Raw genomic sequence first — 25,858 nt, forward strand, 5'->3', positions numbered from 1 at the left:
TCTGCGGGTGGAGGTCGGTGCTGGAGGCTCCATTATTCTCTATGTGGAGTGCGGCTCTGCGGGTGGAGGTCGGTGCTGGAGGCTCCATTATTCTCTATGTGGAGTGCGGCTCTGCGGACTAGTGCTGCTTTCAGACTACTAAGTTCTGGATCCTCTATAGAATGGTTACTGACACAGACTAATTCAGAGACTGGTTGTAGCAGTCCGGGTATACGGGGTACTCTGATATCACACATTCAGACACACAGGTCTCGGATACCGATTCAGGGACTGGCCGCTCACAGGACGTGGACAAGGTTCAGGAACTGGCCTCACCAGGACTGTCCGCACAATGACCATGGACTACGGGTTCAGGACATTGGCCGCATCAGTACCAGGGGAACTCACAATTTCACTCAGAGACCCCCTCACATACTAATAATTCATTGTAGTACTTGACCTCACCCTATTGGGGAAGGTGCTTTTTAAACAAGATGCCTCCCAGCTATTGGTTGGGGTCCATCTTGCAGGTGTACTCTTAAACTAAATGCCTCCCAGCTATTGGCTGGAGGCATTTTACTATGTGCTAAAGCTGCCCCCTTAAGAACATGGAAATACGCACTGGGAGGTGCGGTGCGCACACACAGGCCAGGAAGCAGGGTACACGCCAGGGACCACTGCGCGTGACTGGGGCGGTGAATATGCCGGCGTTCCTGCATGGAGGGAGAGGGAAGACCATGAAGAGGCGCCTGTAATGGTGTTACAGTGTGACCTCTACATTTTAGGTTATTGCTAACAGCACCAACCCAGTAATTTGTTTTTTTTTTTTCCATAGTATTTTGTATGATTTTACATAATCTCACTTTCATTTCATTCAGGTTCCTGATATATTTAATCTTTCACATTGAAATCTACTACAAAATCTGCCTTGACCCTTCAAGGATGGATATGGACAGAGACAAGATGGCGGAGAGGATATTACATCTCACCCTAGAGATCCTCTTCCGGATTACTGGAGAGGTGAGAGATTCTGATGACGTCACATTACATTGTAATGCAGGTGTCTGGATGTAACGAGCAGAGATCACGAGGTGGAAACAGCCAGGGGGTGATATAATGCTATTTATATACAGCAGTAACTTTTACTTAATTAGTGTTAGTAGCTGTGCAATTTTACAGTAGAGGGAATAACAACAGGATTAGACTAAACAAGAAAGTGTTTCACTATGTAACGCTCGTGTCCTTTTCACAAAGGTGGTGCGCCCAGTCTTGAGAGTCACCAAATGAGTTCTCACGCAAAGCTCTGGCCCTAGCGGGGGTTACTGGGTTTTCCTGCTAGGCTGCAATTCTCTTCCTGATGCAGTCTATTAAATCCCATTGAGCCTCCCACGCACCAACCGGCCCACTCCCAACCTGAACTCCTAATTAGAGTTGAGCGAAACGGGTCGAAAAATTTCAAAAGTCGCCGACTTTTGGCAAAGTCGGGTTTCATGAAACGAAACCCGACCCTAGGATGAGGTCGGCCACGAGGTCGGCGACTTACTTGCCAAAGTCGCATTTCAAAAGTTTGTTTTGCGCTCTTTTTCAGCCAATCAGGATCCACGGACACTGTGGGCAACGTGATGACATAGGCAGGGGTCACCACCATCTTTCAGAAGGGCATGCAAGTGATTGGCTTGCTTTGGTGGGCGTCACAGGGGTTATAAAAGGGCGTGTACGCCGACCGCCATCTTACTTCTGCCGATCTTAGCATAGGGAGAGGTTGCTGATTCTGTAGGGAGAGCGTTAGGCAGGGAAGAAGACAAAAAAACTGCTTCTGCTGCTAGCGATTTTGCCTGTGCAACACACCAGTCACTGTGTGTGCAGTGCAAGGGGAGGCTATATAGTGGTGTATCAGTGGTGTTGGTTGTTAGGCTGCCTTCTAAGGCTTCCTGACAGCTGCATTGCTGTTTCCCCACTGCTCTGCAAACTGCTTTTTTAAAAGCAATCCCAATTTTTTTTTTTGTCCTGCTGAGGTACTGAGCGTGCATTTTTTCACACCATACAGCGGTGTACGCTCCTCACATAGTACCGTGTAATGGCTGTTATCACAGCCACAGTGAAGCTATCTGTGAGTCACTGTGGAAGGATACGTGGAGGACTTATTCCGTTCTTACAGACCTACACTCTAGGGAGATTCCTATTCTGCCCAATTCTACATACATCTTGTAGTTTGTCATACAATAGCCAATTTCTGCCTGTGACATAGCGCTCTGATATTCAGTGGGCCTCACACAATCCAAAAGTGTCCAGTGTCCACTAGTGTGTGCAGAAAATCTAAATCTCCCCTGTCCTATAGACACCTTGTACCTTGTTTTACATTACTATATAGTTTGTTGGATTTTGTCTACATTTCTACCAAAAATGAGGAAGGCTGGTGGAAGAGGCCGTGGAATTGGGCGGGGGTTGGCAGCTGGTAATGATGGTGTTGGTGGTGGATCTGATGGTAGTGGCAAAAGCAAAATAGGACCAAATGCAGGAGGTGTTGAGCCTGCGTCATTGTCTGGCTCCATAAGGCTTCGAAGGCTTAGTTTTCTAGGAGTTGGCAAACCGCTTTTAACGCCAGAGCATCAGGAAAAAGTTTTGTCTTACATTGCTGACTCAGCCTCCAGCTCTATCGCCTCCTCTTCTGAAGTTGTAAAAAGTAAAAGCACTGAGTCGTCATTGGAGGCTCATGTTCATGAACCACACCTTTCCTTGTGTCCTTCACCCCAACCAAGATTGAAGGATGATGCAGGCCATACTACTGATTACTCCATGGAGCTGTTTTCACATACCATGCCTGGATTATCAAGTGAAATGGTGAATTACCCAGGCCAAGATGAATCTGACATGGAGTGCACTGATGCACAGCCGCTGATAGATGATTCTGCTGGTACATTCACTCAGAGCACTACATTGTCCTCGCAGTGTACAGAGCCAGATTCTGACCCTGATGAGACTCAGGTGCCCCTTCCCGCACACTATACCACCATACACGGTGACACAGAGGAAGGTGCACATGACATTGAAGAGGAGGTGATGGATGACCCAGTTGTTGACCCAGATTGGCATCCATTGGGGGAAGAGGGTGCTGCTTCCAATAGCTCAGATGAGGAGCATCCACAGCAAACATCGACATCGCAACAGCTGTTATCTGGCAGGCCCGGAGCACTCCAAAGACAGGTTCCAAAAATCAAAAGAGTTGCTGGACCGCTTGTCCAGAGGGTCAAAAGATCACAGCGTGCTAGACCGCAAAATGTCTGCCAAAGTAGGAAGAGTGTAGTGTGGCACTTTTTTGAACAAAATCCTCATGATCAGGCCAAGGTTATCTGTAAGACGTGCACAAAGACCTTTAGCCGAGGGAAAAATCTGAAAAATTTGAATACCAGTTGCATGCTTAGACATTTAACCAGCATGCACTTGCAAGCGTGGACACAACACGAAACCTCAAGTGCGACATGTGCAACTGATCACAACGAAGGTAGTCAGCAACGCTACATTGTTTCCCCCACTGTAAGCCCACCGGTTAGCACAGCAGCAAATGTTGAGGTGTCGTTGCAAGGCCACAGCAGTCAGGGAATCCCACTGTTATATCAATGAAAGACTGATTCTAGGCCATCAGAAAGAACACCAACTCCATCACCATCATCAACTCTCTCTCAGTCCGCCCTGTCCACCGCTACTTCCACCATATGCAGCTCTCAAGTCCAGCTCACCCTCCCAGACACTATAAGTAGGTCAAGAAAGTACTCAGTCTCTCATCCGCGTACACTGGGTTTGAACGCCCACATTGCCAAACTAATCTCGTTTGAGATGATGCCCTATCGGTTGGTGGAAAGCTCAGCTTTCCGCGAACTCATGGCCTATGCAGTACCACGCTATGACCTACCCAGTCGCCACTTCTCTCGCAAAGCCATCCCAGCCCTCCACCATCATGTAAAATACCGCATTGTCCATGCACTCAAGCAGTCAGTGAGTGGAAAGGTGCACCTCACAACTGATGCATGGTCCAGTCGGCATGGCCAGGGCCGTTGCGTGTCCATCACTGCGCACTGGGTTAATGTGGTGGATGCAGGGTCCACAGGGGACAGCGGTGGTGGGACAGTGCTGCCTAGCCCACGGTATAGGAAACAGTTGGCTGTAGGCGTTTGACCCTCCTCCTCCTCCTCCTCCTCCTCCAGAAGCGAAAGCTCGTCCACAGAGCGCAGTCATACGAGCACTCCATCTGCAGCTGCCACTGTTGCACACGAGGTGTCCCCCTATCGAGCAGCTAATGGAAAGCGTCAGCAAGCTGTGTTGCAGATGATGTGTTTGGGCGACAGACACACCGCCGAGGTGCTGGCCGAGTACTTGAAGCGACAAACTGAGTCATGGCTGGGCAGTGTACATCTTGAGGCAGGCAAGGTAGTTAGTGATAACGGCCGTAATTTTGTGGCAGCCATAGCCCTTTCAAAACTCAGCCACATACCTTGCTTGGCTCACACCTTGAACCTGGTGGTGCAGTGCTTCCTCAAAAATTATCCGGAGTTAACAGCCCTGCTCCAGAAGGTGCGAAGACTGTGCGCGCACATCCGCCGGTCGCCTTTACACTCCGTTCGTATGCAGAAGCTGCAGCGATTGCTCCACCTTCCCAACCACCGCCTCATTATCGACATTGCAACAAGGTGGAACTCCACCCTGCACATGGTGGGGCGGCTGTGCGAGCAGAGGCAGGCCATAATGCATTTGTGGGAGGATACACGGCCAGGCACTTTGAGAGCAGACATGGAGTTGACAGGTGTGCAGTGGTCGAAGCTGAAAGACCTCTGTAAAGTCCTTCAGTGTTTTGAGGAATGCACACGGCTGGTAAGCGCAGACGACGCCATCCTAAGCATGAGCATCCCACTTATGCGTCTGCTCATGCAAACTTTGACGCACCTTAAGGAGCAGGCGTCTGCAGCCAATGTTGACGAGGAGGAAGAGGTGGAGGGAATCCTTGATGACATTCAGCCATTGTCTGCTCAGGGACCTCTCCTGGACGAGTTGGAGGAAGAAGAGGAGGAGGATGATGATGGGGATGATTACTTGGGGGAGGAGGATGCATCTCGTGGGGCAAGTGAAAATGTTGGCGTGGCAAGGTCTGGTACAGGGTTTGTGCGTGACTGGAGGGATGTGGATTTGCCAGAAAGTGCTCCTCCAACCAGCACTCGCAGTGCATCATTGACACCGGGAACATTGGCCCACATGTCAGATTATGCCTTGCGGATCCTAAAAAGGGACCCCCGCATTGCCAAAATGATCAACGATGATGACTACTGGTTGGCCAGCATCCTGGATCCACGCTATAAAGGCAAATTACAAAACATCATGCCACACGAGAACCTTGACCTAATATTGGCTAATAAACAAGCAACTCTGGTAAATCGGTTGCTTGAGGCATTCCTAGCACACAGCAGCGGTGATGGTTCTCACACGAGCCGTACGGGCCGGGGGCAGCTTGGCAGAGGTGTTCATGGTGCACACAGCAGAAGTGGCGTTGGAGACAGGGGTTTCATGACAATGTTGTGGACTGATTTTTCAAGTACCGCTCACACAACTGGTAATACAGCATCGATGGAAAGTGACAGGAGACAGCAGTTGTCAACTATGGTTACAAACTACTTCTCGTCCCATATCGATGTTCTCCCTCACAGGTCATTCCCCTTTGACTATTGGGCCGCTAAACTGGACACCTGGCCTGAATTGGCACAATATGCCTTACAGGAGCTCGCTTGCCCAGCTGCAAGTGTGCTATCGGAAAGAGTCTTCAGTGCAGCTGGATCAATCCTGACAGAAAAAAGGACCCGTCTGTCAACCCAAAATGTGGATGATCTAACCTTCATAAAAATGAACCATGCATGGGTTTCCAAGGATTTTGTCCCACCTTCCCCTGATGACACATAGGGTGACAGAAAAATGGCTTGCTTTGGTCCACCTCTTCCTGGGACTTGACCTATTTCGCCTTTTGCATCAGCTGAATGTCCAACATCAACATATGCCACTTTCTAAAACTCCCTAACTGTGCTGCCCCCCCCCATGGCCGGGGTCACCACCTAGCGCACGACACCGTGCGAGTGCCGTTGCCCTGGACAGGTGGGTAGGCCGACTCTTGGGCGCGGGCACTGGCACAGGGTCCCTCATAGTGCAATCAAGTGTCTCTGACGGTGGTGCACACCCGCCGTCAGACACACCGCCGTACTATGAGGGGCCCAGTGCCAGTACCGACGCCCATGAGTGGGCCCCCCTTGCTGTGCCTGACACCGTGTGAGCCTGCCTCCTGATATATAGACATATATTTTGAATGTGTACGCTATCCAAACATGTTATCCGGGGGTACGGTACCCTTTCTCACCTTTGTGCAATCACGTGTAATCCATACTGGGCGTGAGAACGGCTGGCGAGCTGTTAAGCAAGCTACAGCACCTGTGGTTTGCACACGTAAGTTTTTCATTTTTTTAGGAATGACGGTTAGGCCTAATTCCGGAACTGCGGTTGACCTGCACTTACTGGGAAATCATCGTTCGCGGGTAATAATTGTAATCAGTGATCCCCATCACTAACGTTGTTCAGCGGGTTATCTGCACCTGTAAGCGACAAACGCTGGCCTTTTCAGTGTAGCGTACATGCAGCCACGGACATGTAAGGGCATGACACACCAGTTATTGGCCAATCTCATGTGCCAGAGCCTCACGTGTCCCTCTAGTAAGCCGGACTCGGACCGCGGGGCATGACGGAGTCTCGTTCGTTAACGGAATTAAGCTTGCAATGTGTGCATCTGTTCTGTAGCTGGCATGGTTGAGGTTTCCCAGGTGGAGTCGAATTTAACCATAGGCTCCACTCCTGGTGGTGCCCTTCTGGACATTCCTTTAAGGTTCAGCTTTGCAACGATACTGCCCACGTAAAACAAACACTTTGCCTTCATGAACGCTGTTTGGAGGGTCATGACTCGTGGGAATAACGCCGCCCAATAAGTTAACCTGCTAGAGAGATCCTTCGTTGCTCCCAAGCATGACATCACACTCCCTAGGAGGAAGGTAATGCCACTGTGGCGACCGTACTCCTGGGGGCGACACAAGTGCACTGATGCCCAGCCACTGCTCGATGAATCTGCTGGTACATTGACCCAGACCACTACATTCCCCTCGCACGCTACACGGCCTGAATCTGACCCTGATGAAACTCAGGTTACCCTTCCCATATACAGTTCCATCTTACACGGTGACAAAGAGGAAGCTGCAGATGAAAGTGCAGGTTCGGCACACCCGCTGTCTGACACACCACCGTACTATCAGGGGCCCTGTGCCAGTGCCGTCGCCAATGAGTGGGCCCCCCCTGCTTGCTCAGGATCACAGCACTTGCAAGGTTGAAATACTGTGCAGTGAGATGGAAGATGGGGACGACGAGGAGTCCAGACTAGTACAGGGATTCCCTAGCGAGGAGACTTATTTGATTGTTTTTAATGTTGGGACAGCAATTTTTGGGGAGCACTATACTCTGGAGAATGATAGATGGGGCCCACCATACACTGGAACATTCCAAAGGTGGACATCAGACACTGGAGCAGCATTTACAGGGCCCATTATACACTAGAGCATTAGAAATGGGGCCCATTATGTTTGGAGCATTATTTGGGCCCATAAGACAGTGGAGCTTCATCCATGGGGACCAACATATACTGTAGCATTATGTGGAGCTCATCATATACTGTTTCAAACATTATATGGGACCAATGATTCTGTATGGAGAAATAGATGGGCCTCGTCATGAGATGTAAAAAGTGAGGTATTTTTCATTGTACTATACCGCTATTTCTCTGCCGTATCGGAGCATGATGAGTTGTGGTATGTGTTAAAGGGGCGCTCTTTTGCCCAGGGCACATGAAAACCAGGAGCCAGCCCTACCCCCCCGCAACTTTAGCCAAATAACCCCCATTTTTCAGTGCGTAACTAGTATTATGAAGTTAATTAAGGTTGACAAGCTTAAGTAAGAAGAATTGATGCTTTTGGCATTCAAATGGGCACTGTAGGTGTATTTCCTGTCCTCCTCTCACTGCCGACTTTTATTCCCCATTGACTTACATTGGGTTTCGTGTTTCGGGACGACCCCGACTTTTCCCTATAATCGGCCGATCTTGCTCGGCCCGACTTTTGGAAAAGTCGGGTTTCACGAAACGAAACTCGACCCTAAAAAACCAAAAGTCGCTCAACTCTACTCCTAATCCCAGCTGATCCCGGTACCATTGATGATGGCTAACAGTGATGGTCCTGCTTACTTGCACAGTTCCTTTGCAATCGCAGACGTGCCTCTCCTGTTGCAGTCTCCGCACGGGTCCCTTTGCCTTGACCATCGGTGGAAGTCTCTCAGGCTCAAGGTGGAGAGGATCAGGCTTCAGTTCTTGACAGGCGCAGCTTCTGGATCTGAAAAGTGTAAGCCGTTCTTGTGGATATCATCTGGGGAATCCAGACCTTTCCAAGCAGTGAACACTTGGGTGGCGTAAATTCCATTCTTAGGCAAACCTTCCAGCATACTTTGGTTCCAGCAGATGGCAGCCTCTCCTTATCAATGGCACCTCCTGGAAGAGTCGTTCAGATATTTAATGGCTTCTTGTTACATTCCTCCCCCTTTTTGCTCAGCAGTCATTGGGCGAGTGTATTTCTTTCGAGTTTGAAGTTTCTCCACAGGTAGGCCGAGTTCAGCCAATAGTTGAACGCACTGCTTGGTCTTCTGCTGCATGTGGGACCAGACAGTTAGGGGAAATTCTGGCATTGGCCTGCTCAGTCTTGCTGAGCTCTTCCTGTAGAGGCGCATCTGGAGTACTTGGAGACTCAGCCCCTGGAGGTGGCAAATTGACTCCAAGTTAGTTTTCTCCCACACTCGAGAGCGGCAATGGCATCTCCGGTGAACTCATTGGCTTTGCAATCCATTCTTCCTCATCCTCTAAGACACCACATTGCGTGACCTCAGCGACTTCTGTTGGGAGCCCTGCCTTGTTACAGTCTTCTACTTCAGAAGAGCAGGGTTGCAGCATATTCCTGTGCAACACCCGAGGTGTTACAGCATCATCTCCCTCAGGAAAAACCTTGTAAACTGAGTTATTTGGGTGAGTCTTCCTCACCATTCGGTAGGGTACCGCCTCCCAACGATGATTCAGTTTTTTGCCGGGTCATTTGGCCTGCACCAATACACGATCCCCTGGCTGAAGTTGTCCTCCTGACACTGGGGATCGATTTGAATATTCCACTTCACAAAACTTCTGCTCAACCAAGTTTTGGATTTGTCATTTCCTTAGATACAATACAGTGCAGCCATCACTCGTCCCTGGAATTCGCTTTGGGCATCCATATATGCGAATGAAGTTCTGACAGATGTGACAGAGATGTTGCGAGTTCTCTTTCTGGGCTCCCTGTTGTGAGCTCATTTTCTGGTTTACCTCTGACTTCTGGTGAGGGTGTTGGAGCTGGCTGTGCTGACAGAGGAGTCGTGAGTTCTCTATCTGCTCTCTCTCTGTTGGTGACAAGAGGTAATGAAGCTGATCTAAATGGCAGAGACCTGCCACCTGAGGAGGAAGACTGCGATTGGACATCAAGAATCTGATTGGATTTAAGGTGGCCGACTCCCTATTTTCTTGCTGGTGATTTCTCCTGCCTGGGGCTTCTGGTTTCCAGTTTGGTTCCTGCCTTCTCAAGCTAAGTTTTGCTCTGTTATTGTTCATATGAGTTTCTGTCTTGTTTACTTAGTTTTTTGTGTCCAGCCAGCCCCGGCTGGGGCTGTGCTGAATTCCCATTTTTGTCTCTGATTATTTCAGTTTGTTTTTGTCCCTGCTCAGTTGATCTCTTTTTGCTCTGTCTTCCGAATATACCTGAGTGCTGATATAGGGAATTGAAGTCGAGCGACTACAGGGCTTTTTTCTATCAGACGTGTTGGACATCTTTTTGGCAGGGTTTTTGCGTGATTGCAGACAGCAGCTTTCCTTTCCTATCCTTTCTAGTTAGTGTGGGCCCCATTGTTTGCTCAGCCTATCTTTCTATCTGTGTTTGTGTTTTCATCTTGTTTCACCGACAATACATGTTGGGGGCTGTCTTGTTGTGAGTTCATTCTCTGGTCCACCAGCTGTGAGTTCTCCTTCTAGACTCCCTCTGGTGGTAACAGGAGGTAGTGAGGCTGATTTAATCAGTAGAGATCTACCACCTGATAATGAGGATGACGATTGGACCTCAGGAATCTTAGACTGGATTTAAGACGGCTGACGCCCTAGTCTAGTGCTGGTGATTGCTTCTGGCTTCTCAGGTCTTGGTTTTCAGCTCTGTTCCAGCCTTCTCAAAGGTAAGTGAACACACAAAAAACTGAATAGACCAACAAAATCAAGTGTGAACATTAGCAAGAACAGTCAGCCCCGGCTGGGGCTGTGCTGAATTTCCACTGTTATTTATCTGTATTTACCAATTTGCTTTTTAGTCCCATATTAAATTGGCCTCTTTTTGCTCTTTCTAAGAATATTTCAGAGTACTGATATAGTGGGAGAAGTCTAGTGACTTCAAGGTTAATTTTGTTATCAGAAGGGTTGGACATTATTTTTGTAGGGTTTTTGGCAGATTGCAGACAGTGTCTTCTTTCCTTTCCTGTTCTTTATAGTTAGTTTGGGCCCCATCATTTGCTCTGCCTATTTTCCTGCCTGTGTTTGTGTTTTCATCTTGTTTCACCGTCAATACATGTGTGGGGGGCTGTCTATTCCTTTGGGGTCTGCTCTGGGGCAGTTAGTTTTCTGTTATGAATGAGTCACCGGAGGAGGAAAAAACAAAAATGCAAGCTAAGTCCAGAAAACCGGAGAGGTTGGTAGCTAGCGGATTGCAGACCCCTGATCCTATTCACAACAACTAACAGCCATGGAGCATTCCTACGGTGGTCCTAGACGTCTCTTCACAGCTGGAGAACTAAATAAGCCTAAAGAAAGAAAGGGGAAATCTAAACTGCCCCAGAGCAGACCCCAAAGCAATAGACAGCCCCCAACATGTATTGTCAGTGAAAACAGATGAAAACACAAGCACAGACAGAAAGACAGGCAGAGCAAACGATGGGGCCCAACTAACTAGATAGGAAAGAACAGAAAAGATGTTGGCTGCAATCCGCAAAAACCCTACCAAAAATGTCCCAACACGTCTGATAGGAAAAACGCCCCTGAAGTCACTAGACTTCAAAATCCCTATATCAGCACTCCGATATATTCTGAAGACAGAGCAAAAGGGATTTAACCGATCAGGGACAAAAATGGAAATTCAGCTGAGCCCCAGCCGGGGCAGGCAGAACACAAAACTAAGCAAATCAGACAAAATCTCATGGAACAAAAACAGAGCAAAACTTAGCTTTAGAAGACAGGAACTGAACTGGAGGCCAGAGCTCAGAGCAGAGAAATCACCAGCAACCCTACAGGGCGTCGGCTGCCTTATATCCACTCAGATTCCGGATGTCCAATCGCAATCCACCTGTTCAGGTGACAGGTTTCTCTCATCCAAATCAGTTTCTCCACCTCCTTTCACCAGCAGAGGGAGTTCATCGGACATCAAAGGTGAACGAGAAAATGAGCTCACAAGTTTTCCCTTTTCTTGCATTAGGCTTATGTAGTCCTCCGGCGGTGATGAGGCGTCTAGATCGTAGGAACGCTCCACTGCTACTGCTAGTTGTGTGGTTAAGATCAGGGATCTGCAATCTGCATAGTTACCAACCTCTCTGGTTTTCTGGGACTTAGCTTTTTGTTGTCCTACTCGGTGACCCATTCATAACACTGTCTATTGCTTTGGGGTCTGCTCTGGGGCAGTTTAGATTTTCCCTCTTCTTTCTTTAGGCTTATTTAGTTCTCCGGCCGTGACGAGTCGTCTAGGACTATCGTAGGTACGCTCCACGGCTACTGCTAGTTGTGTGGATAGGATCAGGGGTCTGCAATCCGCTAGTTACCAACCTCTCCGGTTTTCTGGGCTTAGCTTGCTTTTTGTTTTTCCTCCTCGGTGACTCATAACAGCTCCCTCTGGTGGTTACTGGAGGTAATGGAGCTGGTCAGATTGACAGAGGCTTGCCACCTGATAATGATGATGACGATTGGAGATCTGGGGTTTCTGACTGGAGTATTTAAGTCAGCTGACTTCCTTCAATCCCTGCTGGTGATTTTCTTCCTGTGCCTTCTGAGGTCTGATGTCTCCTGCTCTGTTCCTGCATGGTTCAGCTAAGTGGTTCATTTGCTAATCTTTTTGCATTTGATCTGGTTTTGTCTATCTCTGCTTTGTGCGGGTCAGCTTGCTGCTGCTGCTGGGGCTGTGCTGGATCACCGCCCATATGTTACTGCTTGTGTCAGTTTGTTCTGTCCCCTGTTATATTGGTCTCTTTTTGCTTTGCTTTCAGTATATACCAGAGTGCTGATATAGTGGGGGCGAAGTCGTGTGACTTCAGTATTTTTTTGCATCAGACGTGTTGGATTTTTCCGGGTTTATTGTGTGATTGCAGACAGTCTTTCCTTTCCTGTCCTGTCTGGTCAGTTTGGGCCCCATCATTTTGCTCAGTCTATTTTTCTGCAAGCGTTTGTGTTTTCATCTTGTCTCACTGACAATATATGTTTGGGGGCTATCTATTCCTTTGGGGTCTGCTCCGGGGCAGTTTAGATTTCAACTTTCTTGCTTTAGGCTGAGTTAGCTCTCCGGCTATGCCGAGGCATCTTGGGCATCGTAGGTACGCTCCACGGCTACTGCTAGTTGTGTGGATAGTGTTAGGAATCTGGTTTCTATGATGCCTATGCAGGAATCCAGATTCTCACATTTATCTCCAGAGGCGAAGTCCTTTTTTTTTCCAGCTTCTGAGCATGCCCATGGGACGAGCTCCCATTGGAGTTCAGGAGTCAGGTGCTCAGGTCCTGCTCCTGATTTCATTGTTTCAGCTCAGGGCTCTGGAGATTTCCGGCAGGTCCCGTACACTATAAAAAGTGTGCATGGCCGTTCCGCCATGGGCTAGTATTTTCATAATGCTGCTGTATGTATGGTGATGGATGCTTGGACTGGTGACTGACTCATTAAGAAACCCCTTCCCTCTGATAATACGTCTGTGTGAGTGTGTGGTATTCAGTCAGTATCAGCGCCAGCGCGCTCAAGCTCCATCTGTTCCAGCAGCTAAGCGTCCTGCATCGCGCTTGCATATAGCGGTGCCTTATTTGCGGCTCAGTACATGCCGCGCTGCGGTAGCAGCTTTGCCAGGCGTTCGCAGTTGCGTCGCCACGCACCTTAATTTACGGTAGGTCTAGAAGGAGTAGTCCTGTTGTTTTAAGGCTACTTCTGTGATCTTTAATACCGTGTGTTCATCACTGGAAGTCTGTGACACTAAACATGCAAAAACAGAAGCCGCGGAGACACCATCACATGTTTCTCAACGCAAGCAGTGACTAGCCAGGTCTTTCACCGGGAAGGAACAACCACGGGAGGGGCAGTCTCCAATGAAGGAAACCACCTATGCCAAAACATGATATCCATCCACAGACAGCTGTTTCGGGGTATTTGCCCCTCATCAGTGTGGAGTAGGAAACTGGCTAGTAGGAGCAATGCCTAGTAGAAGACTATGGGAAAAAAAGGGGATGATTGACCTCATGGAGATCAACATCCAACACTGTGGAGACACCATCACGTGTTTCTCAACGCAGTGATTCTAGAGCACTGCCCCCATCCCTTATGGGAAATGTGTAAAACATGCAAAAACAGAAGCCGCGGAGACACCATCACATGTTTCTCAACGCAAGCAGTGACTAGCCAGGTCTTTCACCGGGAAGGAACAACCACGGGAAGGGCAGTCTCCAATGAAGGAAACCACCTATGGGGGCAGTGCTCTAGAATCACTGCGTTGAGAAACACGTGATGGTGTCTCCGCAGTGTTGGATGTTGATCTCCATGAGGTCAATCATCCCCCTTTTTTCATAGTCTTCTACTAGGCATTGCTCCTACTAGCCAGTTTCCTACTCCACACTGATGAGGGGCAAATTCCCCGAAACAGCTGTCTGTGGATGGATACCATGTTTTGGCATAGGTGGTTTCCTTCATTGGAGACTGCCCTTCCCGTGGTTGTTTCTTCCCGGTGAAAGACCTGGCTAGTCACTGCTTGCGTTGAGAAACATGTGATGGTGTCTCCGCGGCTTCTGTTTTTGCATGTTTTACAGATTTCCCATAAGGGATGGGGGCAGTGCTCTAGAATCACTGCGTTGAGAAACACGTGATGGTGTCTCCGCAGTGTTGGATGTTGATCTCCATGAGGTCAATCATCCCCTTTTTTTTCATGTGACACTAAACAGACTCAGCATTATTTATACTTTTGTCTGCAGCTCTGTGTATATAACAGAGTTTGCCTCAGTGCACTGGGTGCAGCTAAAACCCTGTGCACATTACCGCCATAGTGCTCTGCTTCTTTAGCAGCGTTTTTTTTTCATCCACCGCACGGTGGACCCCGAGTGGCGAAGGCACTTTATTTATTTTTTATTTTAGTGTCTTCCGCCACTCATAACATAATACTAGCGCCAGGGTCTGGCTAGAAATGGCAGACCAGCAGCAACTAGTACAGTCATGGCCAAAAGTTTTGAGAATGACACAAATATTAATTTTTACAAAGTCTACTGCTTAATTTTTTCTAATGGCAATTTGCATATACTCCAGAATGTTATAAAGAGTGATCAGCTTAACAGCAATTACTTGCAAAGTCAATATTTGCCTAGAAAATTAACTTTATCCCCAAAACACATTTCAACATCATTGTAGCCCTGCCTTAAAAGGACCAGCTAACATCGTTTCAGTGATTGCTCCATTAACACAGGTGTGGGTGTTGATGAGGACAGGGCTGGAGATCAATCTGTCATGATTAAGTAAGAATGACACCACTGGACACTTTAAAAGGAGGCTGGTGCTTGGCATCATTGTTTCTCTTCTGTTAACCATGGTTATCTCTAAAGAAACACGTGCAGTCATCATTGCACTGCACAAAAACGGCCTAACAGGGAAGAGTATCGCAGCTAGAAAGATTGCACCTCAGTCAACAATCTATCGCATCATCAAGAACTTCAAGGAGAGAGGTTCCCTTGTTGCCAAAAAGGCTCCAGGGCGCCCAAGAAAGACCAGCAAGCGCCAGGACCGTCTCTTACAAGTGTTTCAGCTGTGGGATCGGGCTACCAGCAGTGCAGAGCTTGCTCAGGAATGGCAGCACGCAGGTGTGAGTGCATCTGCACGCACTGTGAGGCGGAGACTCTTGGAGCAAGGCCTGGTCTCAAGGAGGGCAGCAAAGAAGCCACTTCTCTCCAGAAAAAACATCATGGACAGACTGATATTCTGCAAGAGGTACAGGGAGTGGACTGCTGAGGACTGGGGTAAAGTCATTTTCTCTGATGAATCCCCTTTTCGGTTGTTTGGGACATCTGGAAAACGGCTTATTCGGAGAAGACCAGGTGAGCGCTACCACCAGTCTTGTCTCATGCCAACTGTCAAGCATCCTGAAACCATTCATGTGTGGGGTTGCTTCTCAGCCAAGGGAATGGGCTCTCTCTCAGTCTTGCCTAAAAACACAGCCATGAATAAAGAATGGTACCAGAATGTCCTCCAAGAGCAACTTCTCCCAACCGTCCAAGAGCAGTTTGGCGATCAACAATGCCTTTTCCAACATGATGGAGCACCTTGCCATAAAGCAAAGGTGATAACTAAATGGCTCAGGGAACAAAACATAGAGATTCTGGGACCATGGCCTGGAAACTCCCCAGATCTTAATCCCATTGAGAACTTGTGGTCAATCATCAAGACACGGGTGGACAAACAAAATCCTTCAAATTCAGACAAAATAAAAGCATTGATTTTGCAAGAATGGACTGCTATCAGTCAGGATTTAATCGTGAAGTTGATTGAGAGCATGCCAGGGAGAATTGCTGAGGTCCTGAAGAAGGGTCAACACTGCAAATATTGACTTGCTGCATTAACTCATTCTAACTGTCAATATAACCTTTTGTTACTCATAATATGATCGCAAGAATATTTCTGTATGTGATAAAAACATCTGACAAACACATAAAAACCAGAGGGCAGCAGATCATGTGAAAATATAATATTTGTGTCATTCTCTAAACTTTTAGCCATGACTGTACAGTGCGTGCGACAGCTTGAGGCTCGCCTGGCTACGCTTGAGAGGGCTCTCGCAGCTGCGCAGGCCACTGATTCTGCAGTACAGGCACTCACAGATGCGGTAGGGCGTATGTCCATGTCCGCCCTTGCGCCGACAGTTACCCACCTCCCGTTGCCCGAAAAATATTCTGGGGATGGCGCCTCCTACAGGGGTTTTATCAGCCAGTGCTCGATCCACCTGGAGCTGCTGGCTGCGCAATTCCCTACAGAGCGGGCCAAGGTGGCCTTTATTATATCCCTACTGTCGGGCAAGGCGCTGGAATAGGCTACGCCGCTATGGGAGCGTGGAGACCTGGATATTTGGGCCGCAGCTAATCTGCTATCAGGCAGGTGTTTCTCGGTCCACGGGTTACACACGACACCTCTCTCCAACTGCTCGCCTTGTCTCTGGGGTCACTCTCGGTCAGTCAATACGCCGTCCGTTTTCGGAAACTGGCGTCCGAGTTGGAGTGGTGTGACAAGGCTCTGATTCCTGTATTCTGGAAGGGATTAGCGGAGCATGTCAAGGATGCTCTCTCCACGAGAGAAATTCCTACCAGCCTGGAGGAGTTAATTTCTATCTCCTCGCGGATTGACCTCCGTTTTTCTGAGCGTGGTTTGGAGCGTGCTCCCTCCAAACAGAGAGGTACTCCGGCTCCCAAATTTTTTGAGCCTCTGGACCTGCACAAGCCAGAAGTTCTACCTCCCGAACCCATGGAGGTGTCTCGCGCCATTTCTGAGACATGTCCGGCTCAAGAGTCCATGTGCGGTTGTCACCATCTACTCGCTGCTTCCCAGGAAAACAGCGCCCTGCAATGGTCTGACTGTGAGCCGGTAGGTGAGACTTTTTGTCTCTCCCGCCAGCGGCCTAAAGTCCTCGCGTGGGAACACACGCCCAATGCGGACGGCCATCGTGGCTATATGCAGACCACGAAGTCTCTGGCCGGATCGTATTGGTAGCCGCACAGGGCTCGGGACGTAAAAAAATTTATTCGGGCTTGCGCCTTATGTGCTCGTGATAGCCTTCCCAAACGGAGTGTGGCTATGCCCGCCGATACACGGCGGCGTTTTCCTAAAACTCCCGCTCTCGTTGTCTCCCGGGTGTCCCTCCTGAGACCTGGCCTCCCCTGATACCGTCCGTGTGTCCCAGTTTTCGGTTTCACCTACCGGGACATCAGGCTCGCCTTTTGACAAGTCTGAGGCCTGTGCCACTGTCGGGCACAGGCTGATGGATCGGAGGGTTCAGGGAGGAGGGGGCCCTAGGAGGGGGGGTAATGTTAGGAATCTGGGTCCTTTTTTACCTATGCAGGAATCCAGGTTCTCACATTTATCTCCAGAGGCTAAGTCCTTTTTTTCCAGTTTCTGAGCATGCCCATGGGACGAGCTCCCATTGGAGTTCAGGAGTCAGGTGCTCAGGTCCTGCTCCTGATTTCATTGGTTCAGCTCAGGGCTTAGGAGATTTCCGGCAGGTCCCGCACACTATAAAAAGTGCGCATGGCCGTTCCGCCATGCGCTAGTATTTTTCATACTGCTGCTGTGTGTATGGTGATGGATGCTTGGACTGGTGACTCACTCATTAAGAAACCCCTTCCCTCTGATAATACGTCTGTGTGAGTGTGTGGTATTCAGTCAGTATCAGCGCCAGTGCGCTCAAGCTCCATCTGTTCCAGCAGCTAAGCGTCCTGCATCGCGCTTGCATATAGTGGTGCCTTATCTGCGGCTCAGTACATGCCGTGCTGCGGTAGCAGCTTTGCCAGGCGTTCGCAGTTGCGTCGCCACGCACCTTAATTTACGGTAGGTCTAGAAGGCGTAGTCCTGTTTTAAGGCTACTTCTGTGATCTTTAATACCGTGTATTCATTGCTGGAAGTCTGTGACCCTAAACAGACTCGGCGTTATTTATACTTTTGTCTGCAGCTCTGTGTATATAACAGAGCATGCCTCAGTGCACTGGGTGCAGCTAAAACCCTGTGCACATTACCGCCATAGTGCTCTGCCTCTTTAGCAGCGGTTTTTCCATCCACCGCACGGTGGACTCCGAGTGGCGAAGGCACTTTATTTTTTATTTTAGTGTCTTCCGCCACTCATAACAGATAGGATCAGGGGTCTGCAATCCGCTTAGTTACCAACCTCTCTGGTTTTCTGGTGGCTTAGCCTGGTCCTGCTATCCTCCTCGGTGACCATTCACAACACTCGTAGCTATTGTAGGAAGTTCCGATCATCATATAGTCGATCATCAGGACCACTAAAGGCACAGAGGTTCGAGTAGCCTGAATAGGAGCCCTCTGTTTCGGGGTTTGTTCAGCTCACACCGGTTACATTTTCATCAAACTCCTTCAACCTTCTGCCTCAGTTGAGGCCAGTACACCAGTTGTTGCAGCCACCGAAAGGTCTCATCTACATTGAAGTGGGCAATCCTTTCATGATCTTCTTTAGCCAGCTGTACTATCAGCGCTTCTGGAGCCACTACATGCCAGGTAACATTGAATTCTCAAGGGAGCTGAATCCTTGGACACAGCAGGCCATATTTCAGGAAGAGCCTTTCCCACTGGCCCAAGATCTGCAGGGTACTTGGGGTGAAGCAGCCCTAGCTTTCTGATCAGGCCTTTGCACCAGAGCAACCCACTTCCTCAGCCTTGCCACCTGATGAAGACGGATCCTCCGTCGAAACGCGTTGTGGTTTAAACCCATCTCTTGTCTGAGTCTCTTTCCTACGCTCCTAAGACCGTTTTTCATTTCTCATCTCAGTGACCTACTAGCATACATGACCACCCGCTTTCTTCCTTATTGTACCTGAGCCCATACTGCCCCCAGTTCTTAAAGGCTTCCATCTGTGTACAGTACAAAGGGCTGTGAGAAGTCAGGTAGGCCAAGATTGAGGCATCTGTCAATGCCATCTTCAATGCCTGAAATGCTTCCTCTTGTCATGGTCCCCATTGAATGGAATGACGTTTGGTTACTCCAGCCGTGCCCCGCAACAACTCATTGAGTGGTACTGCAATCTTGGCAAAGTCCCTTATGAACCTGCTGTAGTATCCCGCTAGCACTAGGAACGCTCACAGTTCTCTCAGGTTGGTAGGTGTGGGCCACTTCAGTACTGCAGCCATTTTCTCTGCACTGTGGTAAACTCCCTCACTAGACACAGTGTGTCTCAGGTATTCAATTTCTCGCTTGAATAGATGACACTTCCGGGGTTTTATTTTTAATCTGTGTCTATGAAGCTGCTCCAACCGTGGCGGGAAAAAATGATTGTCATCCAGATAGTTCAAAGCATCTTTCCATCAACCACTTTAAGGTTCCTGATGCATTCGTCAGTCCGAATGGCATCCGTTTGAACTTGAACAGGTCCACAGGGAGGACAAAAGCTGTTTTCTGGCCGTCCTTCTCAGCTACCAGTACTTGCCAGTAGCCACTGGCTAAATCAAGAGAGGAAAAATATTTGGCTTTTCCTAATGCAGATAGGGACTCCTCAATTCTCGGCAAGGGATAGGATTCCCATACAGTACATGCGTTCAGCCTTCGGAAGTCCACGCAGAAACTCCTGCAGGGTACCATCCTTTTTCAGAACTAACATGATGGGCGCTGTTCTGCCTTCTTCCATGTATGACGCTGTGTGTATTCCAGTATATGGCTTAACCCTTCATCACTCCCAGAAACAAGACTCTATGGGTGCTTAAGTCTATATTTATTGGGATGATGTGGACAAGGATGGGAGATGATAACAGATGGTAGAGTGGAACACAAGAAAGAAGTAGGGAAAAGCCATCTCACCTGTTGTGGCGTGTTGTCAGCATGGACTGCAAAGAGACCGCTTGGAAGCAATATAGAAAAAGGAAAAGTCCAGCTGATAAGAAAAGGCTATTTATTGAAAAATTCAAGTTGAGATCAGCATCCCACAGACAATATCAGCTGGACTTTTCCTTTTTCTATAGTAGAACACAGTAGTAGATAAGATCAGGGGTTGTAGAGGGTATCAGAGATTGTTGAACACAGTTATGGATGAGTCAGATATTGTACACAATGTGGATGATTCAGGTAAAAACTATAAGACAGATAATGCAGCATGTCAATACTGGTAGATAATATACAATACACAAATACTGGCAGGTAATCACAGCAATACAAAGTACTATCACAACAGTAGCAATGATACAGGATGCTGTTATCATGCATTATATAAAAGCTGAGCAATATATCATACACAGCAGCAAAGGAGAAAGATATCGAAAACGACTAATGGCTGCCAGCTATGCATTCACTGGACAGAGGATGCATGTAACTATCATGCAGTGAAATGGCATTACAGAAGCTGAACATGCATTGCAAACATCATGGGGGGCTGCTATATGGCTGCTAATGCAGATGCATAACTCATATTTGCATTAACCTTACTGGAATCCGCTTGTTATAAGCAGTGGTTTTGCAGAGAGCTGAGCAGATATGAGCTAGTCACAAGACCAGCTTAAAATGGTTACATGTTTTTGACCAGGGATGGAAGAAGGGCGGTTCTGAACAGTTAACCATTTAGGAAAACAAAAGATTCCAAACACATGAATAAGAAATAGAAGAGCAACTTATGACACCTACTGGTGATGGCTGGAAGAGCAGTTAAAAATATCTTGCTGCACGGAATGGGCAGAACAGGCGCCGCCCAGGGACTCTGTCTCTCGCGGATCATGCCATTGCGCAGCATGTGGGCCAACAGTTCTTTCATCTCCTGGTGCATCTGAGGTGAGAACTGCCGATACCTCTCTTGAATGGGAGCAGTGGTTGCTGTAGGGATCTCATGAGGAACAGCATGAGATCATCTAAAGTCCTCTTCATTCTGTGCAAACATCTCTCGATATCGCTGTAATAACTGTTAAACCTGCCCAACTTACCTCGTGAAAAACTCTGAGGTTGGCCTCTATCTGTTCCAAGAGGTGAAGTCCAGCCAGTGGTTCGCTTCGGTTTTCCTGACTATCATGCGATACCGCTAAGGTCCATGGGTCCCACAAATGTCAGTCCTGTAGCATCAGCTCTGAGGATATCTTCCAGCATTATACAAACTCGAGCCACTTCTTGTCGGGGCATAAACTGTAGAATTGCTCCACTTATGGTTTTACAGCGCACAGGTACTCGTCCCAGACCACAGTGGCCAGGGTGCAGGCAACCAAAAACCCGGAAATCGCATCTTCTCCCTCTATAGGCTCAATATGGATGTCCACACCCTCTAAGGCTACATGGGCTAGTACCGGCATAGTCAGCACAATCCGTCCCACTGGCAGTGTCACTGTGGCTTTGGGCCGTATCATTACACTGCTGAGATATTTGGAGGCAGCAGGCAACATCTGAATTTCGCTGACTTGCCGGAACACCTTCATACTTTCTGGGTCGCAGGTGGCACTGGTCCAATTGTTTTTATCGGGGTCCTCAGCTAAGAATTGTCCCACTTTTAACACATTCATGCCCAGGGTTACAATGGGTCATCCGCCTCCGGACCCCTTTGTCAACAATATTCCTTTTCGGCCCAGATCCTTCCTGCGCACCCGGACAGACATCCTCACAACTCATGCTACCGGGATAGGCAGTTGATTAGCCGCCACCAGTCAGATGCTGTGTTCTTTTCTGGAGCAAGCAACATTGGGAAAATGACTCTGAAAATATGCCTCAGGTATTGTGGTCAACTGATACCCCGTGTCCATCAAGCAGTGAGTGTGTTGCCCATTGAATTCAGCCCAGGTAATGGGTCTCTTGGCGAAAATATCCTCAGAACTCTCTCTTCTCCCTCTGAGTCTCAAAACCCCATAGTATATTCCATGACCGTGGGGCGCATTTTAGTTTTCGGACAGTCTCTTGAAATGAACCTGGGGTGGAAGGGGGCACAACACTCTCACTCGCGTTCTGTTGGTGGGGTATGGACGCAGCATGCTGTGGTCTGAAACAAGTGGCTTCCCCTCTCTGACCACCTCACGTGGGGTCAGGTGATCAGCTAGAGGATTGGCCTCAAGCGTCCCGTTGATGCTGCAAAGCTTACCTCGAATGTACCAAATCTCTTGACGTATCTCCTGCACCCAGTCAGACTCAGTAAGTGTTGACTCAGAGGTGACAACTTCATGACTCCGGACCGCGGTGGTGAAAACGGGGGGCTCTGTCTCTGAGACTCTATCTTTGGCCCCGACCTCAAGGAATTCCAGACCGGGACTCCGGCATGGACGCTCCAATAAGATCTCCTTCAGTCCAGCAACGAGTTGGTGCTGCATCACTTAGTCCAAGGGACCCAGTCCTCGGTTCCCATCTTGGGTCTTCTTGGTGATATGGGCCGTCACTTCCTGCAATGCATAACATACTGAGCTCTGATATCACTTTCCCCTTGGACCTGTTAGAACAACCTCATGCTGAGGTGCCTTAGGTCCATGGTGTCATCATGCATATCTTCCAAGATTTTTATCACCTTTTCCTAGGTGGGAGGTACATAACCGCCTGCCGGGCCACCCGATCAAGGGTCAGGAGGGTTAACTTGGCCTAAATGGAAGGGGCCAGGGCATACATGCGCAGCATGTTTTTCAGCATCTCTGCCCAGTCCCACAGCGACACACTGCTCCCTGTGAACTTGGGAAGGTTGCTGAGCATAGCCACTAAGTGTATATTTCCTTTGCCTGGCTTGGTTCACAGAATAGTCCACTATCTCTTTTTCTGATGTTGCATCCTGCCCAATACACCAAAATTAATCCGGGTGTCTGGATGCAGCGAGCAGAGATGACGAGGTGGAAACAGCCAAGGGTTGATATAATTCTCTTTATATACAACAGTAACCTTTTAAACAATTAGTTTTAGTAGCTATGCAATTTTTTCAGTAGAGGGAATAACAGGTTTAGAATAAAAAAAGAAAGTCTTTCACTATTTAACGTTACTTTCCTTTTCACAAAGGTAGTGTTCCCAGTCTTGGGATTCACCATGTGAGTTCTCACCCAAAGCTCTGGTTCTAGCAGGGGTCACCGGGTTTTCCCACTAGGCAGCAAGTCTCTTCCTGAAATAGTGAATTAAAGCCCGTTGAGCCTCTAACGCACCAACCGGCCCCCTCCCAATCTGTACTCCTAATCCTAGCTCAGTGATGGGAAACCTTTGGAGCTTGGTGTGTCAAAATTCTCCAAAAAAACAAGCATAACTTGGGTGGTGTGTCACTTCGAGAAGAAACCCCATAATTTTGTGATATTTATAGTTTAAATAACAAAAATGTCTATGCACCCATATCACAGGCCTGCCTTCTCCCAGCCTCCCCCTCACTTATCTCAGTAATGCTTGTTTAACAATCCATGACACCTCAGGGCTTGCTGGTAATCACAAGGGGCCCCCAGAGATGCGATCTGCGGCAATCCGCTTCTCCCTGCTGTGCTCCGCTGGCCGGAAGTGAGGACTCCTAGCGGCCTAACCGGAAGTAGCAGAACTAGACGCGCTCTAGCGTTCTGTGTTTTTGGGCCTACAGACCTCCGGCACAAAGATGCTACATGCGGCCACATACAGAGAAGTATGGGGCTGCAGTGTAGATTCTACATTGCAGCCCCATACTTCTCTGTGTGTGCGGCCGTGTGTCAGCAAAAATGGCTATGCGTCTCAGCACTGACACGCGTGTCATAGGTTCGCCATCTGGGTCCTAGCTGATCCCGGTGCCATTGATGATAGCTAGAAGTGACGGACCAACTCACTCGCACCGTTCATCCTCAATCGCAGGCGTGCCTCTCCTGTCAGTCTCCTCATGGGTCTTCTCGGCTTGACCATAGGCAGAAGTCTCTCAGGCTCAAGGCGGAGAGGACTGGGTGTCAGCTCTTAACAGGCATAGTCGGGCCTCAGAGACATGACCAGTGCAGTACGCAGCTTCTGGCTTTGACAAGAATAAGGCATTTTTGGGGATAGCTTCTGGGGAATCCAGACCTTGCCAGAAGGTGCTCAACATCTGGGTGGCGTAGACTCCCCGCTGGCGCCTACCATGCTGGCCTCAGTGGTGTCTCTAGAGCATGTCTGCCCCGCTCCCTTCCCTGTTGCCAAATATCCTCATGGATGGACTTGCAGGGCTTTTATACTAGGGAAAACTTTCCTGTGGGTCACCTGATCCACTCAAGCACACAAGGTCACTCCCCCTGCAAACCTTCAAGCATACTTTGGTTCCACTTGATTTTGGCTGGGCAGCAGATGGCAGCATCTCCTCATCAATGGCACCTCCTGCAAGAGTTCTCCAGATATGCCATGGCTTCTTTTTACAACATCGTTATCTATGTGAATAACAGATGGACAGAACTGGAGAGGTGAGGCCTCTGGAAATATCTGTAGTGAGATTTATTAATGTGTCTCTCCATAACCAGGATTACACAGTGATGAAGAAGACCTCTAGTGAGCGCTGTCAGGACCCTGTGTCTGAGGGATGGGGAAGACCCCTGAACGCAATCACGGGGCCTTCACCTCACTCCCTGACATATGAGGACATCAATCACCAGAAGATTATAGAACTCGCCTATAAGATGACTGAGCTGCTGACTAGAGAGGTGACACTGCTGGGAGTGCTGGGACATTATACAGTAACACTATGAAGGGATCGGGGGATGACGGTATCATTTTGTGTGTCAGGTTCCTATCCGGTGTCAGGATGTCTCCGTCAATTTCTCCATGGAGGAGTGGGAGTATTTACAAGGACACAAAGATCTGTACAAGGACGTCATGATGGAGGTTCCCCAGTCCCTCACATCACCAGGTAATAAACAGGACTAAATACACACGGCCTATAATTATCTGTATGTAAAGAATGACTTCAGTCCCTGTATGTGTTTCCTCCAGATCTATCCAGTAAGAAGACCACACCAGAGAGATGTCCCCGTCCTCTTCTTCTACAGGACTGTAACCAAGAAGATCCCAATGTTCCTCAGGATCATCAGGTAGATGAAGAGAAGGTGTCATGAGATCTCCCCTATGATGTGTAGACGGCTGTGAAGGTCTTGTGCTTAGTCTTGTTTTATCCACCAGTATTATGTGTTTTATACTTGTGTAATGAGAGCGGTGGAGATGGCAGGATAAGAGCTGATCATAGATGCGACTTCTCCATCTGTCTGTGACTTTTACAATATTTGTTTCAGGGTGAAGATCTGACCCATATTACTACTACAGAGACATATGTGAGGGGTGATGAGCGGTGTAAAGAGGAGATTCCTACATATGACTACCCAGGTGAGTAGTGACCACTAAATGCAAAGTCACAGATTCTACTGTAATTATATGTTGAATTTCTGCCGGCCGTACCGGTCCTGGAAGGTGAGAAGCCAAACCGTTTTGAGGTCAACAAGAAATATGTAGGCAGATCAGGAAAGGATATAGAAATAGGGTCTGCTAATAATCTACTCAAAACCGGCTAACAACTTAGCTCTGGTAATAACAGATTGGCTTCTGCAACTAGGAAGGCTGCATCCTCTGTTCCCAGGGGGAAGCCTGAGTGAGGAGAGAGACGTAGCTTACTGCTGACAGGAGGGGGCGGGGAGAACCTAGAAAGAGGTCGCAGCCACATGAGTATAAGAAGGAAAAGCACCCGAAAGAGGAGAGTTTGGCGCCAGGCCAGAGCAGCGTGCAGTGGGATGAGCAGTGCGCTCCCCTCCCCATCCTGACACGGAGTACTAGCGCTGCGACAGGCTGTGCTGCAGTCGACCAGAAGGGCAGGAACTGC

At 48.6% G+C, this 25,858-nt stretch overlaps 1 protein-coding gene across 1 annotated transcript in view; it reads left to right on the forward strand.

The window, feature by feature from the left end:
* LOC141093967 (uncharacterized) overlaps positions 1–25,858 on the forward strand; it is a 744,741-nt gene that overhangs the window by 174,751 nt on the left and 544,132 nt on the right. Inside the window, exons 2-5 of the mRNA XM_073579640.1 lie at positions 858–999; positions 24,513–24,692; positions 24,775–24,898; positions 24,982–25,079. Coding sequence (XP_073435741.1) covers positions 858–999; positions 24,513–24,692; positions 24,775–24,898; positions 24,982–25,079 — 544 coding nt within the window. The remainder of the gene's footprint in view (positions 1–857; positions 1,000–24,512; positions 24,693–24,774; positions 24,899–24,981; positions 25,080–25,858) is intronic.

This window comes from Dendrobates tinctorius, unplaced genomic scaffold (genome assembly GCF_039654945.1).
Source record: "Dendrobates tinctorius isolate UK_male_01 unplaced genomic scaffold, ASM3965494v1 ptg000063l, whole genome shotgun sequence".
NCBI lineage: Eukaryota > Metazoa > Chordata > Amphibia > Anura > Dendrobatidae > Dendrobates > Dendrobates tinctorius.